The sequence below is a fragment of the Sinocyclocheilus grahami genome, unplaced genomic scaffold (genome assembly GCF_001515645.1).
Source record: "Sinocyclocheilus grahami isolate Dianchi unplaced genomic scaffold, SAMN03320097.WGS_v1.1 scaffold19.1, whole genome shotgun sequence".
Classification (NCBI taxonomy): domain Eukaryota; kingdom Metazoa; phylum Chordata; class Actinopteri; order Cypriniformes; family Cyprinidae; genus Sinocyclocheilus; species Sinocyclocheilus grahami.
This window is the reverse complement of record NW_015505198.1, coordinates 108,738-126,184: the sequence shown is the minus strand read 5'-3', so window position 1 is coordinate 126,184 and position 17,447 is coordinate 108,738. Positions and strand designations below refer to the sequence as shown.

The 17,447-nt window shown below is 36.7% G+C and overlaps 1 protein-coding gene across 2 annotated transcripts; it reads left to right on the top strand.

Annotated features, from left to right (window-relative positions):
- Positions 1–10,463: 10,463 nt before the first annotated feature.
- Positions 10,464–12,217, top strand: LOC107554139 (pentraxin fusion protein-like). Of its 2 annotated transcripts, none has more exons than XM_016236569.1 (3): positions 10,464–10,706; positions 11,114–11,205; positions 11,299–12,217. In XM_016236569.1, the coding sequence occupies exons 2-3, from the start codon at positions 11,142–11,144 to the stop codon at positions 11,919–11,921; spliced, it is 687 nt and encodes a 228-aa protein (XP_016092055.1). In that variant the 5' UTR covers positions 10,464–10,706; positions 11,114–11,141; the 3' UTR covers positions 11,922–12,217. The 2 variants fall into 2 exon arrangements, with proteins under 2 accessions (XP_016092055.1, XP_016092045.1); XM_016236559.1 differs by having other exon boundaries at positions 10,467–10,706; positions 11,133–11,205; positions 11,299–12,055.
- The last annotated feature ends 5,230 nt before the right edge of the window (positions 12,218–17,447 follow it).

Here is a 17,447-nt window from a genome sequence, read left to right as displayed (position 1 = left end):
GCAGGTTGACCCCTGAGAGCCTCCTCTCCTCCCCCTGCCATCAGCATCGCTGTCTGAAATATCTTCAGTCCTTTCAGACCAAAGTCAGTCAGGATTCTTTAAACAGGCCGCATCAGCATGATAGCACAAATGAGGGCTTTTCAATATCTTAGTTGTTTCTCCTAGACACATTTTTGCATAAGTGTCCTGCATGGTCCTGCTGAGAGAAAGACTCACATGCATCTCATTTAGAGTTTCAGAAGAGATTTCAATGATATGCTTCGATTTTCCAAGATAGCTAAAATGCAGAGATCTCCGTATCTCTATACTCTTACTGTATGCTTGAATACTAACTCGTTGTGTCTGTTTTTATGTCTCCTTAGGATTTTTGGGGGAAACATCTGATACTTCAATGAAATGAGAACATCATTGAGTCTCCTGAGCTATGGGAGTGCAACTTTCCCCATGTAATGCAGTTTTGAAATGACTAAAATATACCATTATTAATACCATTATTTTAAATTTTCGTTCATATTTTAATAATTTTGTTGTTTTTGTCATTTTTATTATATTTTATATGTACATAGTTTTTTTAAATTAATTTTATTTCAGTTGTAGTTATTTTAGTGCATCAAGTTAAAATAAATGAAAAATCTATATTTTGCTTTGGCGACTATCTTAAATAAAATTATAGCATTCTTTTTTTCATATACATTTTATTTTATTTTATTTCTGGTAACAATTTTAGTTTTTTAATGGTTCTAGTCTAACTATAATAACCCTAGTTGTAAATCCAGTAGGAGATTTATTACATTTTAGCTTTTTAACCCAGTAAACATTCTCATGCGTTTTGAAAGTGTAGTATGATGCATTAAAATTTTTGTCCATTAATAATGCATCATGCATGTGAGAGTTTTATCAGCTATTATTAAGACCTGTCATTGCAAGGACTTCCTAGTAAGTTGGTGGTCTTTTCACACAAGCAAAGCAGGAATAGACCATAGGGTGTTGCATAAGCTGTAAAGGACCTATGTGAAAGCAGTAATCATGTCTTTATTGAATAGGACACTCTAATTAGTGGTTTTCACTAAGAAAAGCGTTAGTATATATCAAAGCTCTAGTATTCTAAAGTTGAGTCTGTGTCGTCTTGCAGTGTTTGTGAATGATTCCTTAAAGGGATAGTTCACCCAAAAATGAAAATTTTATGTTTATCTGCTTACCCCCAGGGCATCCAAGATGTAGGTGACTTTGTTTCGTCAGTAGAACACAAACGGAGATTTTTAACTCAAACCGTTGCAGTCTGTCAGTCATATAATGTAAGTGGATGGGAATCACGGCTTTGAGAGTCAAAAAAACATACACAAACAAAACCAAATTAAGCCCTGCGGCTCATGGCGATACATTGATGTGTAAAGACACGAAACGATCGGTCTGTGCAAGAAACTGAACAGTATTTATATAATTTTTTACCTCTGATGCACTGCAATGTCTGAACTGTTTGAACTGTCCTGAGCGCGTTCTCAACAGCTGGCGCGTGACGTGTCTTCTTCTTCTTCTTGCTTTATGGCGGATCGCAGACTTATAAGTGCATTACCGCCACCTATCTCTCAAATGGACCATTGACACTATCTACAATCTCAGTTAGGAGTGCCAATGGTCCATTTGAGAGATAGGTAGCGGTAATGCACTTATATGTCTGCGATCCACCGTAAAGCAAGAAGAAGAAGAGCGTCACGTGCCGGCTGTTGAGAACACGCTCAGGACAGTTCGGACAGTTCAGACATTGCGTGAATCAGAGGTAAAAAACAATATAAATACTGTTCAGTTTCTTGCACAGACCAATCGTTTCGTGTCTTTACACATCAATGTATAGTCACGAGCCGCAGGGTTTCATTTGGTTTTGTTTGTGTATGTTTTTTTTACTCTCAAAGCCATGTTTCCTATTCACTTCCATTATATGACTGACAGACTGCAACGGTTTGAGTTAAAAATCTTCATTGTGTTCTACTGAAGAAACAAAGTCACCTACATCCTGGATGTCCTGGGGGTAAGCAGATAAACATCAAATTAAAATTTTTGGGTGAACTAAACCTTTAAATCATGTGTGTTTTTGAGGACAGCTGTGCTATTATTTACTAAGTGATAAATGCAACATTTTCATCTGCTGAACCATAAAACAAGTGTGAAAAAACCCCACAGATGCACATTGAAAGAGACCAGAAGATCACACAGAATTGATGTAGAATTAACTTTTAAACAGTTTTTACTCCGAAATTGCTAGTAAATTCTTTAAGTAATTAAAAGAATCTGCAAATAACATATTGAGTAAACATTACATTTTGAAGTAGAAGGACTGAGATAGTATTTTCTTGCATTTGGTGCTCCAATATTTATTTACAACTTCGAAAAACTTATTTTTTTAGTTCATCAGACATGATTTTGTAAATGAAGGCGAAATGCATAAAACAAGCATTTATTTGCTTTAGTCACACCTGATCCTGAGCCTCATAATGCAGCTCTTGTGTTGGCATTTCTTCTCAGTTCAGCCAAATAGTTTCCCACCAAATTTACCAAAAAAAACTCAGAACTGAAGCCTTGCTGGTGTGTGTGTGTGTGTGTGTGTGTGTGTGTGTTCACTACTCATTGTGACGGAGGTCAGCGAGGTTCTGACGTTTGTGATGGTAATGTGAATCACATACAAAGACGAGACACTGAACGAGTCAGTTTGTGTCAGTACGCAGCCAAAAGATAATTTTACCGCCATTTCTGAGTTCCTGAGGAATTCAGGAATAGATTGACCGCGATTCCCTTGGGATTTGAGTGTGAGTGTGTGTGTGTGTGTGTGTGTGTGTGTGAGTTGATCAATAAAAGCTTATTATGTTTGGTTTTGTTTTATTATTTTTGATTGATTTTTGATTATTTTTATTTTGTTTGTGTACTTTGTTTTGCATGTTTGTACGTCTATTTTGATACTTGATTTTATTTTGTTATATATACAGTGGGGCAAATAAGTATTTGATACACTGCCGATTTTTCAAGTTTTCCCACTTACAAAGAATGGAGAGATCTGTAATTTTCATCGTAGGTACACCTCAACTGTGAGAGACCGAATAAAAAAAAATCCAGAAAATAACATTGTATGATTTTTTAATAATTAATTTCCATTTTATTGCATGAAATAAGTATTTGATACAATAGAAAAATAGAACTTAATATTTGGTACAGAAAAATAAATAAATTTATTTATTATATATTTATTTTGTCCTCTCCATTTTAACGTTACTTTCCCATCTTTTGCACTACAAGAAAACCTGTTCTTAGAGAACAAAAGTTTCAAAAGGACTAGATGTGTTTGTTCATTGAACACCAATTACCTGGACAGACTTTAAGCTCTTCAAAGGATCTTCATCAATAGTGTAGAGTTACACAATGCGACTCGTATAATGTAGCAGCTCTAGTGGGGGAGACGGACGGGCGACTGTAACACACTGAATATCCTCATCAACACTAAGTGCTTCACTTTAAGAGACATTTTCAACAGCAAGTTGATTTTGAGATATAAAAGTCATTTGTTTTGAATGTCCAGTATTTTTGTCTGCTTTAAGTTTTCAAGCCTTTGAATTAAAGCTGATATCAGTTTCATATTTAGGGTACTGATTAAAAGTTACATGAATGACAGCTACATTTATTCCACAAAATATAAGGCAGCACATTTGTTTTCAACACTGATAATATGTTTCTGAAGCAGTAAATCAGTATATCAGAATGATTTCTGGAGGATCATGTGACACTGAAGACTGGAGTAATGATGCTGAAAATTCAGCTGTGATCACAGAAATAAATTACATCTTACAATATATTCAAATAGAAAGCAGTTATTTCAAATTGTAATAATATGTCACTGTTTTTACTGCAATTATTCCAAACTGACCAGAATTTGACCAGTATTTTTTATTCCCAATCATTAAATGAAAATGCAAAGAAAAAGTGCAGTACACCACATTACAACTGCTTAAATGATCCTAATGAATGTCCTGACTGCTGGAAAGCCTTCGGTGATAAAGTTTGACAGTGAGGTTTGTTCTGCGAGAACAACAGAGAATTTCAGATGTCCGTCTCTTTTGCGCCCTCGTTTTCTGCCTGTTATTCCTTCATTCGGCCTCTTGTGCGAGTGACTGACTCTATTGTCATCGATACATTGTAAATCAGTACATTTTGGAGGGAAACCGATAGCACATCTGTGACACACACACACACTGTGCCCTAAGGGTCAAACCCCTGTCTGACCAGACACAACAGTGTGTGTGTGTGTTTGAGGGTGTGTTTTGTGTCTCTGACTCGACAAGAAGTTCCCTCCAAAATTTCTATTCTCATTCATCGGGCCGGCCGCCTCCCTCAGGGGCTAAACACACACTTTAGACGGCGGTGTGTGTGTGTGTGTGTGTGTGTGTGTGTTTAGCCCAGCCCCACAGGAGACACAGCGGGGGAGAGATGCCTCTGCCACTTGTCTTGAAAACACCACTGAAAAGATTGCAAACTGAAAGAGAGTCTCTTTGTCACATTTACAACGTACAAGAGTGGAAACTCAATTAACTCGACTTGCTTGTGCTGTGTGAACCGTTTACTACAAACAAATACACAAATAAATCAGAAATTGTTCGTTTAAATGATGTCTTATGCAGGTCTGGACGTTGTTTCAAAGCGAAAATATAATAGAAATGTGTAATTTATCATGAAACTATAGTCTGACTTGGTCATCTCAGTCACATACTGTATAATTAGCTTTTTTGACAGCTGTATTTGGGTAGTCAACATGCATGACATGCATAACAGTTTTAAAGCATTAAAAAATTATAGTTTTTAATTATAATACATGCAGATTTCATGTTAAATTAGAGACTAAATGGTATATTTGTACTATACAAAATTAATTTGTTACACCAAAGAATCATTCAAAAAATGTCATGCAAAATATACACCACATAACAACACTTGCATTTAATCTTATATTCAAGTATTATATTCAAATACAAATAGTTTGTATAAATGAAAGTATGAAATAAAAATGCATGCATATTGTCACCTACTTATTTATCTTTATTTATTTATTTTAACTTTAAAACGTCACAAGAAATTTGCTGTGTACTTTCTTAATGGTTCTCAAGGTTCAGCTTTAGAAATTGAGTTTTTCCTAATTATTTGAAGTGTTCTTCTTAATTATCCGAGCGCTGTTGCATCAAACCCCTTAAGAAACGCCAGTGTAATTGGGTGATATGACTAAGGGTCTTCTTAACTTAAGGGGTTTGTTGCATCTGCTGGTTATTTGTCACACAAGTGTCTTTAGTTCTTGATGTTTCATTACTCAGGTTCTTCAGATCAGTGGTATCTGGCTTCTTTAAGGTACTAATAGTAGATGGTTTTCTTGAGAACTGGCAAAAGTGGCACATGGCTTTGAAACATCTTTGGTTCTAATTGGAACCTTTGAGTTTAAGAGCGTATCATTTAATTTCAGCGCTCTCTCTCTCTCTCTCTCTCTCTCTCTCTCTCTCTCTCTCTCAGTGAATGAAGCATTCGTCACATTCTGTCAGGCTGCCAAAGCGCAAACACAGTGTGATTGTGGGACTTTTGTGTGTCCTGCTCAGTGAAGTGGCACCTCTTGTTCAGATCAGCAGGATTACCTGAAACTGTGCCAACTTCTCTCTTTCCTTCCTCCAGTTTTCAAGGAAACTGTGTGCAAAAGTTCAAAAGTATAAATGTGGCAGGGTTGGGGAGGTTATTGTGCGTGCTTTTGCTTAGCAATACTTTGGGGCCCCGATTTGAGCACTTTGGGGATGTGCTCAACTGGAAAAAAGTCATTTTAATTGCAAAAGTTTTCTTTTTGGGTTAGGAATTGAGTTTATTTGAGTTATTTAAGTATATAATATGTGTGCGTTTGTTTTGCTTTCATTGTGAGGGCCAAATATAGTCCTCACTAGTTAAAAGATCTAAAAATGGCCCAAATAGTGTCTTAAGTAAAATCTAGAATGTGTCCACAAGTAAGTGAAAAATATCTAAAATCAGCTGCTTTCAGTGCAGCCAATAATGCTTAAGTGGAAAATGGCATTACATTTTTTTTCAAAATGGCTTAAAATGTGGAAAATGAGTTTGATTTAGAGAATAGAAATATTATTAGTTCAGTATAAAAATAATAGAAGTCAAAGGATAGTTCACACAATAAATAAGAAATGTGCTTAGCATTTACTTTAACATTTACGTTTATGTTCATGACTTTTTTTGGCAGTATTTTAGTATTTTTATATAATGTTTATATATTATATTGAGAATTAGCTTTTATTTGTATTTTTTCCCACTTAGCCCAAATGAACAAATTAAATATTTAATTTGAGTTAACTGTTAAGTTAATTTTAGTTTAAGTTTCAGAAATGTTGTTATTTTATTCTTTTTTTAAATGTTTCTAGACTTTAAAAAATTTTTTTGGAAGTGGTAAATAATGATTTTTGGAGTACATTTGAGAAGAAAATACTGTTTCAGCCTTTATACTTTATAATTTCATGTTTATTCAATGTGTGATTTGCCGTTTCTTTGTAATTAATTGTGAAATTTACTAGCAATTTCTGAGTGAAAATTGTTTCTGCCCAATTTTTTTGTGTAAATAGCTTTAATTTATTATTATTATTTTTAGTTTTAGTAATTTAGTACATTTTAAATAATAAGGACTTATTTCAGTTAGTTTCTAAGACAACATTTCCAATTGATATTTAATATGTTTTATTTTATTATATTTTACTTCAATTACTGACAATATTTTTTTAAGATTTTTATTTTTAGTCAACCGCAACAGCGGTGCATGCATGTGTCGAATACCTGAACAAGATCTTACCATGGCACAAGTATTAAAGGAGACATATTATGCCACTTTTTACAATATGTAATATAAGTCTCTGGTGTCCCCAGAATGTGTCTGTGAAGTTTCAGCTCAAAATACTCCACAGATCATTTATTATATCATTTTGAAAATGCCTATTTTGAGTGGAAGCAGAAACAGGCTGTTTTTCAGGCCTGTCTCTTTAAATGCAAATGAGCTGCTACTCCCCGCCCCCTTTTCCAGAATAGAGCTGCGACCTTTACAACTCGTACCTGCTAAAAAACATCTGTTTTGATTCTGATTGTCATGTTTCTCGCGCTGAAATCATGAGTTTTAAACCATATGAGTTTAAACTTCTGATATACAGCGCACACAGCCGAAGCACACGGACAGAAAGCGGCTGAGTACTAAACTAAGTTCTCATTCACACAAGTTTACGTTAAAAACACAAGAGTTACAAAAACAGTTGGTTATGTCTGTGAAGGTAAACAGCTGGGAAATAAATTGCATGTTTATTTTAGATCTGTGTAGCAGCAGCAATATACAGTAAATAAATCAATAAATCCACTGCTCTCTTGTCTCCTCTGAGGCTGGGACTGTAAATAGTGTTCTGTGCTCGTCTGTGCAGACAAAGACAGAACAGTTAGCATGTTCTGCTCAAACCTTCGCCATGGCATTAGAGCTGGCACACCGTTGTCGCTTGCGAAAACACAATAACGGTGCCTTGGCTGGAAATTTACAGATTAAGAGGCGATAATATTATAATGAGATCCCTTCCCACGTCACCAAGGGAGCGAAATCAGACGCGCTCGTTTTCTCAGATGCTTGCAGAAAAAGGCTTACCAAAACAAAGTTACTGGGTTAATTAATAATAGTTTTTCACGTTTCCTTGGTTGGCAGATGCACTGGGGACCTGTTTATAGCACTTAAAACCTGGAAATGTCAGATTTTCATATGTCACCTTTAAGATTGCTTAGTCCAAAAAGAGATTTAAGTGTTGTAAAGGTCTACTTTACTGCAGATACTTTAGATCTGGATGTTGATGTGTTGTTGTTTTAGGGGACTTGTTGGGAATTGAACATCACAGCTGTGCAGATCTGTATAATAGTGAGTGTCTATGTTTATGTGTGTGTGTGTGTTTGCTTATGGGATCAGAGTCTTAATCCTAATGTGCTGAACTGGACACACACATGATAATTGTTTTGTGCACAGAATCTTAATGTGATCTGTAGAGATGTGATTTTAGAACTGGCATCTGTTAAGCTTCTTTGTAATGTGAAATGTGAATCCAGAAAGCTGCTCTTTCCTCAAGTTTGTGAGGAATTAGGAATAGGGAGTTATGGATTGGTTTAGCTTGCCTGATGGTTTTTGAGATTGCTACTCTGACATAAACTGTATTTGCTCTTTGTCTGTCTGATGTGAAGACAGTGTAAGTGAAAAATGAGATGTCTGGAGTCCTTTAGATGTTTTTGAAGACATCCAGGGCTGCGTTTCCCAAAAGCATCATAAGCCTAAGTTGATCACAGCTCCATTGGTTTCAATGGGTCTACGATGTACTTAAGCATACGATGCTTTTGGGAAACGCAGCCATGAATGATTGGATTGATTAGCATATACAGGTGCATCTCAATAAATTAGAATGTCATGGGAAAGTTCATTTATTTCAGTAATTCAACTCAAATTGTGAAACTCGTGTATTAAATAAATTCAGTGCACACAGACTGAAGTAGTTTAAGTCTTTGGTTCTTTTAATTGTGATGATTTTGGCTCACATTTAACAAAAACCCACCAATTCACGATCTCAACAAATTAGAATATGGTGACATGCCAATCAGCTAATCAACTCAAAACACCTGCAAAGGTTTCCTGAGCCTTCAAAATGGTCTCTCAGTTTGGTTCACTAAGCTACACAATCATGGGGAAGACTGCTGATCACGAAATTACAGATGTGCAAATGTGGAATCATGTTCTCTCTGGCAGTCAGATTAGGGCCGTTTATTCAAACCAGGAACCGTATGTGCCGAAGGGAAACGTGTTCAACTGGAACACCATCAAATATGAGATTAATGGAAATGTGGTGGTGGTGCAAGATAACTGATTCTGATCAGGTGTAACCTCTCATACTGCCTCATCCACACAGTTGTCAATTTCTATAATCTATTTGTGTTTTAATTTACAAAGCTGTAAGTAATAATTCACAAAAGTAACCAGTAAAAGCTCTCCACATTACAACAGTGTCTGCTCATATTTTTTATTTTTGTGTATGTGGAAAATTAGACAAATTTATCCAGAGACGGTGCTTTATTGTGTGTAAGCGATTTACATCACTCATGTTATCTCTTGGTTGTAATGCCGTTTCTAGCACAACCATAGACTATATATTAAAAAGACCAACATTTTGCAACTAAAAATAGTTTTAATTAACTGTACTGTGTGCCATTGTGACAACACTGTCAATGAAGAGCTTATATGGAAGAAATTAAGGGGGTCCTATGATGTTGCTAAAAAGAACATTATTTGGTGTAATGCAATGTTTATGCGGTTTAAGGAGTAAAAAAAAAAAAAAAACGTTATTTTCTACATAATGCACATTATTGTTGCTCCTCTATGCCCCGCCTTTCATCGTTCTGAAAAGTGAGGTGTGCTCTGATTGGCCAGCTATCCAGTGCGTTGTGATTGGCTGAATATCTCAAGTGTGTGACAAATGTTACGCCCCTCACCACACTGCGTTTCCATCATACAGTCTATGGTTTCCATGCGTCCCGGCACGACGAGATAAAACCCATTACAAACGAGGCATTTGTTGCATCCAGTGGGGACATAATTACTTATTGTAATGACTTATACTGTGTTTTTACGCTTTGCGTTGCGTATTGCGGTGCGCAAACATAAAACTATGTCTGCATTTGTGATCGGAGAAATGACAAACAAGAGCTACTCTACACTGCTCAAAACTCACGTTTGAATCGTCAGTGGCAAATTCTTTAAATATAAAAAAAACTTACTTACAGGCTGTGAGTCAGAAGCGCCAGACTGTCCTTGCAAAGTTGGAACTGCCCCACTTTATAGAAACTATGTCCTCTTTTGGAAGACCAAACAAAGTAATCACACTTGAGCAGTCGTAGTTTTTATGTGTGCTGAAAAAAAGTAGAAGCGGCGAAAGAGGAAGGCATAAGAGCTTAAGGTAAGAAGTTTTATGTTTTAGCGCCATGTCGCATTTTTATTGGCTGGTCAGTAAATGTGGATCGTAGGAGCAAACACACTGTGCGATCGCTGATGATCATGCTGTATTTTTGACACTTAGGAAATGATCGTATTCTATCTTTGGTCACAAGACCATGACAACAGCCGTCTTTGAAACTCTCTCTCACTGTAAGGACATTAGGGTGCCACGATCACAGAAATCGCCACGAATGTGTAACGATGTCAATCTTTCATCTGGGACAGCCGATAATCGTGCAGTGTGTTTTAGGCTTTATAGTATATAAATATTAGCTCACATGCTCCATATAGTTTCTCTATAGTATGTGAATGAAGTTGAAAATGTCATTAACAAATCAGATAAAAACATATTAAGTGACCAGGTGTTCTGATTCAGGCCCATTGATTCAAGGGCTTGATTAGCTGGATCAGGTGTGTTTAATTAAGGCTGAAGATAAACTCTGCAGAGCTATGGCACTCCAAAATTGAAACTGAGTTGAGTATGTATTATTAAGTTTTATTTTCACTTAAGCATTACTGCTCCACACTCCAGTAATGCACTAATGAGCTAGTCTGCCAACCACCATAAAACAACAGAAGAAGAAGGAACCTCTAGCCCTAATCTAATAGCTCTTCTCTCATATAAGATCTACTAAACATTGTAAGTATTAACATTGTGTTTTTGGCCTGGATTCACTGGCAGAATTAGGCCCTAGTTAAATTAGGCCATTTAAGTAAAAACATTTTTTAAATGTGCTTTTTTAAATTATGTTGATACAAATGAATGGCATTGACATATTTTTAGAATTGTCAGTATGAGTTGCTTCAGTTAGAAAAGCTCAAACATGCATTTTAGTCTGGGACTAAGCCTCGTCTGTGTTGTCCTTTAAAAATGTTTTACTTTGACACTTAAAATGTGATTTTTAAATTAACAATGAGGCAGTGAAGAATTGATCATTAAACTAGGAGTAATGTTTTTGCATTTTTACCGGTCAGAGGATATACTCCATTATTTAAATACAGCCCTTCTTGCAGACAATCTATTTTTTTTTTTTTTTATACAAATAGCAATCATTTTATTCTTCAGACCTGAAGCATGATGTTGATGCCAGTGGCTTCATTTTTCTGTCTGCTCTTTCTGACACCAGCGGCTACTGAAGGTACCACATTTTTCAATTATTGATCACGTGGATTTATTATGAGTGGGATTTTTTCTTTTTTTTTTTTTACCATTTATTCTGGTTTTCTTGCAGTGGGCCTCGGTGGTAAAGTGCTTCTGTTTCCAACCAAGACTCACACCAGCTTTGTTAAACTCACTCCTGAAAAGCCACTGAGTCTTTCAGCATTCACACTCTGCATGCGTGTCGCGACAGAGCTCCAGGACCAGAGGGAGATTATTCTGTTCACTTACCGCACACACGAGGTTGATGAACTCAACGTGTGGAGACGTAAAGATGGTTTTCTGGGCTTGATTATTCAGTCTAATGGCGATGAAGCTTTTTTCCACCTGCCTCCTCTCTCCACCTTCCAGACTCACCTGTGTGTCACCTGGGACTCTGCGACTGGTCTCACTGCCTTATGGGTGGATGGACATCGCAGTGTGTTCCAGATCTATAGAAAAGGTCTCTCAGTCCGTCCAGGTGGCACCGTGCTGCTTGGCCAAGATGCTGATAAATATCTGGGTGCCTTTGATGCGGAGCAGAGTTTTGTAGGAGAAATTACAGATGTGCAAATGTGGAATCATGTTCTCTCTGGCAGTCAGATTAGGGCAGTTTATTCAAACCAGGAACCGTATGTGCCGAAGGGAAACGTGTTCAACTGGAACACCATCAAATATGAGATTAATGGAAATGTGGTGGTGGTGCAAGATAACTGATTCTGATCAGGTGTAACCTCTCATACTGCCTCATCCACACAGTTGTCAATTTCTATAATCTATTTGTGTTTTAATTTACAAAGCTGTAAGTGCTAATAATTCACAAAAGTAACCAGTAAAAGCTCTCCACATTACAACAGTGTCTGCTCATATTTTTGAATTATTATTTTGTGTATGTGGAAAATTAGACAAATTTATCCAGAGACGGTGCTTTATTGTGTGTAAGCGATTTACATCACTCATGTTATCTCTTGGTTGTAATGCCATTTCTATCACAACCATAGACTGTATATAAAAAGATAACGACCAACATTTTGCAACTAAAAATAGTTTTAATTAACTGTACTGTGTGCCATTGTGACAACACTGTCAATGAAGAGCTTATATGGAAGAAATTAAAGGGGTCATATGATGTTGCTAAAAAGAACATTATTTGGTGTAATGCAATGTTTATGCGGTTTAAGGTGTAAAAAAAAAAAACTTTATTTTCTACATAATGCACATTATTGTTGCTCCTCTATGCCCCGCCTTTCATCGTTCTGAAAAGTGATGTGTACTCTGATTGGCCAGCTATCCAGTGCGTTGTGATTGGCTGAATATCTCAAGTGTGTGACAAATGTTACGCCCCTCACCACACTGCGTTTCCATCATACAGTCTATGGTTTCCATGCGTCCCGGCACGACGAGATAAAACCCATTACAAACGAGGCATTTGTTGCATCCAGTGGGGACATAATTACTTATTGTAATGACTTATACTGTGTTTTTACGCTTTGCGTTGCGTATTGCGGTGCGCAAACATAAAACTATGTCTGCATTTGTGATCGGAGAAATGACAAACAAGAGCTACTCTACACTGCTCAAAACTCACGTTTGAATCGTCAGTGGCAAATTCTTTAAATATAAAAAAAACTTACTTACAGGCTGTGAGTCAGAAGCGCCAGACTGTCCTTGCAAAGTTGGAACTGCCCCACTTTATAGAAACTATGTCCTCTTTTGGAAGACCAAACAAAGTAGTTTCGCATTCACGACATGGCGGTGGCGGCAGCAACAAAACTACAGCGAGAATAAAAGTTACACCACCTTTGTGAACATTTGGGCGGCCTTATGCAAATCTTCCCACACAGTGACGTAGACATGTGGGGGCGTGTTATAACGAGCCGTTTTAGGGGGGCGTGGACGAGTGTTAACTTTTATAAAGAATATCTCTTTGGATTTCAGACTTTAGTCTTTGCAACTTTACAGATCTTCTTTATGCACCAAGAGCTTGTAACACTCCAAAGAGAAAGGACAAATTGAAATCGCATCATATGACCCTTTTAAGTGAACTATTGAGAATGGCAGTGCGACTTGTGTGTTCTCTTTAAAAAGTCCACCGGAAACGAGAGCTGCGCCAGGAAAATATCTGCAGCGCCTCCTACTGCACTGCGATGGAATAACAAGCTCGCTGAAGGCGCTCAAAGAAGACAATGCGTAAAATTCTGTTTCAGAAATGTGCTTCTAATGGTTTTCACCTCTTGTGGCTCCAGATTGTGGCTTTAATTTCATTTTAGGTAACGCGATTGATGTTTTTGGGAAACTTGGTAAGTTTTAGGAATGTAGATGCGCGTCCAGTTACGCAGAGATGTTTGCACATGTTTAAAGTTATATATCCTGTTGTATCTACAATAAGCCGTTTCATATGTGAAAATACATCTAAAAACAATTTATTTGAGTTTGTTAATGCTGGACCACTTCACTTCATGTCCACTAGAGGTCGCGATTGAGCCTCACAGATTCCCACAAGAGTCGTTCAGTCAGGGAAGATTATTGATGCTTGATATGTACCTCACAAATGAAGGCTGTGAAGACAAATTGTTATTATCCAGGACCATTACTAAATAATTAAACATTAAAATATTCCAGAGTTTGATAAACAAGCCTGTTGAAATATTGTTGTCCCGTGTATTTTACATGTTTACTGTTAAAAATATTTTCTGATCGTAATCAACAAATTAATTTACATATGTAGGCTATAGACCTGTGTGTGTATATATTAATTTATTTTGTCTGCATTAGCCTATTTCATTTAAAGAATGATATATTAATATGGTCTCTAATCAATTTATTAAATCGTTGAACACTTGTTATTGAAGAAATGTATTCATGTTTTTAGACAACCCTGTTGAAAAAAACAGCATATGCTGGTTAGGTATGTTTTGACGCTGGGATGCTGGTTTAAGCTGGTCCTTTGCTGGTTTATGCTGGTCCTTTTGCTGGTTTATGCTGGTCATGTGCTGGTTTTTGCTGGTCCTTTGCTGGTTTATGCTGGTCATCTAACCAGCATATGCTGTTTTTTTCAACAGGGTAATATAACATATTTAGCAAAAATATTCTAAGTAGGTTTGTTTTAATAATTTAATCCCGCAATGAAAACTCTGAACACAATGTAAGTAGATTTTAAGATTTATTAGTGTTTTTGATATTTCGTAAATATATATTTTAAACCTGTCACTATTAAGTTACATATTATTCTTCCATTCAGTGTTTGTCTTTCTTATCAGAAATGTTAAATGTGTCTAACCATTTATTTTGGCAAATGTCAACCAGTTGCCAAATTGGTTGGCATTTGATGAAGATGGCGCCGCAGACGGCAGCCGCAGTGTTTGGCTCTCCAGTGTTTGTACTGTTTTTGTTAGTTTTTCCTGTTTTTTGTTCAACAAAATAATTGTTCCGAGGTTCAATGTGTATGTGTATGTTTATGTTTATTCTCTGACAGCAGAATTGTAATAATTATCATGTCTGTGGTGACCAGCTCCATTCTGACACCTGTGTTTGTGGCAGGTGACCTTTCAGATGCATGTGTAAGAAAGTGGGCGAGAGGTTCGGGGTGTGTCTCCGTTCAGGTTTTCTGTCTGGGGCCCGTCGACCGTCTCGTCCCTGCAGCTTTGACCTTTCAGTGTGGAGGAGCTTCTTCTCAGGTACGGCTCACGGTCACAGTTCACCTTTATCACAGCAGAGCAACACGTCAGGAACGATACTGTACACCTGTAAGCACCGTATCACTATGTATTAGCGCAAACCGTTTTACCCTACAGCCCTCCTAACCGAAACATTAACCTCTTTCACAAAATCTGTCTGGTTGTATTTATTATGCAGTCATACTGTAAACTACACTTAACCTAAATATTTTTTTCACCACTGTCTTGCAATGCAGAAGCAAAGATATTCACACAAGCACTAAAATAATTTGATCATTTTATTGCAGGATTTTTTATGCATCTGAAATGAACACAAAATTCACACTGATGAAACAGTAATGTGAGATTAGCAGTATCTTCCTTCAGTTTTTTTGTGTGAAACAATCATCTTATTTGCATCTTGTTTGAATGTTGATTATTTACAGAAGACAAGAAGTCTTAAAACAAACTTATGGAGGAGCTGAGTGCATGAATAAATGCAAAATAAATAAAATATGTGACATATGTCAGAAAACTACATGTGTTACAAACAAATATATTAAATAAATACAGTTGTAGTTCCTTAACCCTTTTCTTTTAAACCAGGGTTTGATTTTCGTCCTGTAATGGGACTCATTCTGTACATGGATTTTAATTTAGTAAACCATAATTCATTAAATGATTTTGATCATTAAGTCAGTGCATGTATTTTGTCCTTCATATTTTCCTCCATCAGTTCTTTTTGGCATAAGCTGCTTGGTTTAGATCTGTGCTTGATTCTTCATATCTGTATCATCTTTTCACAGTTTATTTTGTAAATCATATAGTGTTTTATATAGTGTTGCTCTGGGTTGGGTTGTGTTTTTTTTAAAGTCTCTTCTACTCACCAAAGGTTAAAATTTATTTGATCAAAAATACAGTAAAAACAGCAAAATATTATTGTTATTTTAAATAACTGGTTTCTATTATAATATATTTTCAAATGTAATTTATTCCTGTGATTTAAATCTGAATTTTCAGCATCATTACTCCAGTCTTCAGTGTCACGTGGTCCTTCAGAAATCATTCTAATATGCTGATTTGCTGCTCAAGAAACATTTCTAATTTTTTTGTTTGTTTGTTTTTGCAGAAACTGTGATACATTTTATTTTTCAGGATTCGTTTATGCATAGAAAGTTAAAAACAAATAGCAGTTATTTGAAATTGAATCTTTTGTAGCCTTATAAATGTCTTTATTGTTATTTTTGATCAATTTGATGCGTCCTTGCTGAGTACAAGTATTAATTTCTTTAAAAAAAAGAAGAAGCATAATTTTAGTCAAGTGTGTCCAAACATTTATCTTGCAATGTAAATGATGAAAGTCCTTGTTTATTTTTCTTGTTCATGTTCGCTACACCAGTGTGTCGGTGGTTGTTAACGGGCTGGTCGGACAAAGCGTGTCCAGATGTTGAATGGACGACGGTCTGTTGGGTGTTTTGGAGCAGAGAAGGACACTTGAGTCGGCTTCACACTTCGTGGTTCTGCTGTGCCACAGAACTTCAGCCGTCCCGGGCCGAATCGCCAGCCCGCCATCAGACAGCACCTCTGTCTTCACCACAGGCAGCTGGGATGGATTGAGTTTCATCAGTGCATCCAGAGAGCACCTCTGCCTTTCTTTAACACCGCTTCCTCGCTCCACCGCATCTCCACCATATTTATCATCCTCCTCTTCCTCCTCGTCTTCCGTCTCGGAGCAGATTTCATCTCCTGTGTCTTTTGTTTCTCCTAGAACGTCTCCAGCGACGTTCGTGATTCCCACAGTGTCTTTTTTGATGGATAGATCGAGCGGCCCTTCATTGGAGTGAGTTGTGCGGTTGTGCGCTTGTTGAATGTGCGACAGCTCCGACCGGATCTTTCCCAGGTGCGCCCACAGGTGGCACTGCTCCGGCAGAGCGGCAGAGAGCTGCTCTGTGTTCTGGTACTCCTGCAGTAATGTGCTGAAGTCCTGCAGGAGCACAGCTGCTGGGTCCGTGTCTCTCTCCATTCCTCTCTGTCTCGCCTCTAGCTGCTCAGACATATGTGGCGGGGACGAGACGTCACTGCGGGGGCTGTGAAAACACAGTTTAATTGTATCTAAATACCATTCATCAATTCCATCCTCAGTGTGTAGTACATAGAGCGAGACTCAAGCAAGACATCCCAGATATAATGCACCTGGTGTGTATATTTATAAATAGATGCAATGTATCTGGCATGTCTGTTTCTGGATATCTTAAAATACTCCTTATAATCTTATTTTCTCTCATAAAGCAACAAGCACAAGAGATCATGCTTTACAGTGCTTTTCAACATTGGTGTAATTGGTGTACTAAACGTGAAATTGCGTCTACAATAAAGGTAAAATCATTGAAACACACTTTCAGATAGTTTATTGCTTTTTAAAATGTGACATCTGACAGTCTTATAAAAATAAAAGACAAAAAGTAGGTTATGTATTCATTAAGAAATAATTCATTTAATAATAATAATAATATATATATATATATATATTCAACATATTATTTTAAATTTTTAATATAGCTAAATTTAATTTTAATATTGTGTGTGT

What these genes read in the sequence shown, in the direction of transcription:
- LOC107554139 (XM_016236569.1), top strand. Translation starts at nt 11,142, where the DNA reads ATGATGTTGATGCCAGTGGCTTCATTTTTCTGTCTGCTCTTTCTGACA. An exon ending in GACACCAGCGGCTACTGAAG is followed by an intron (nt 11,206 to 11,298) that starts GTACCACATTTT and finishes GTTTTCTTGCAG; the next exon opens with TGGGCCTCGGTGGTAAAGTG.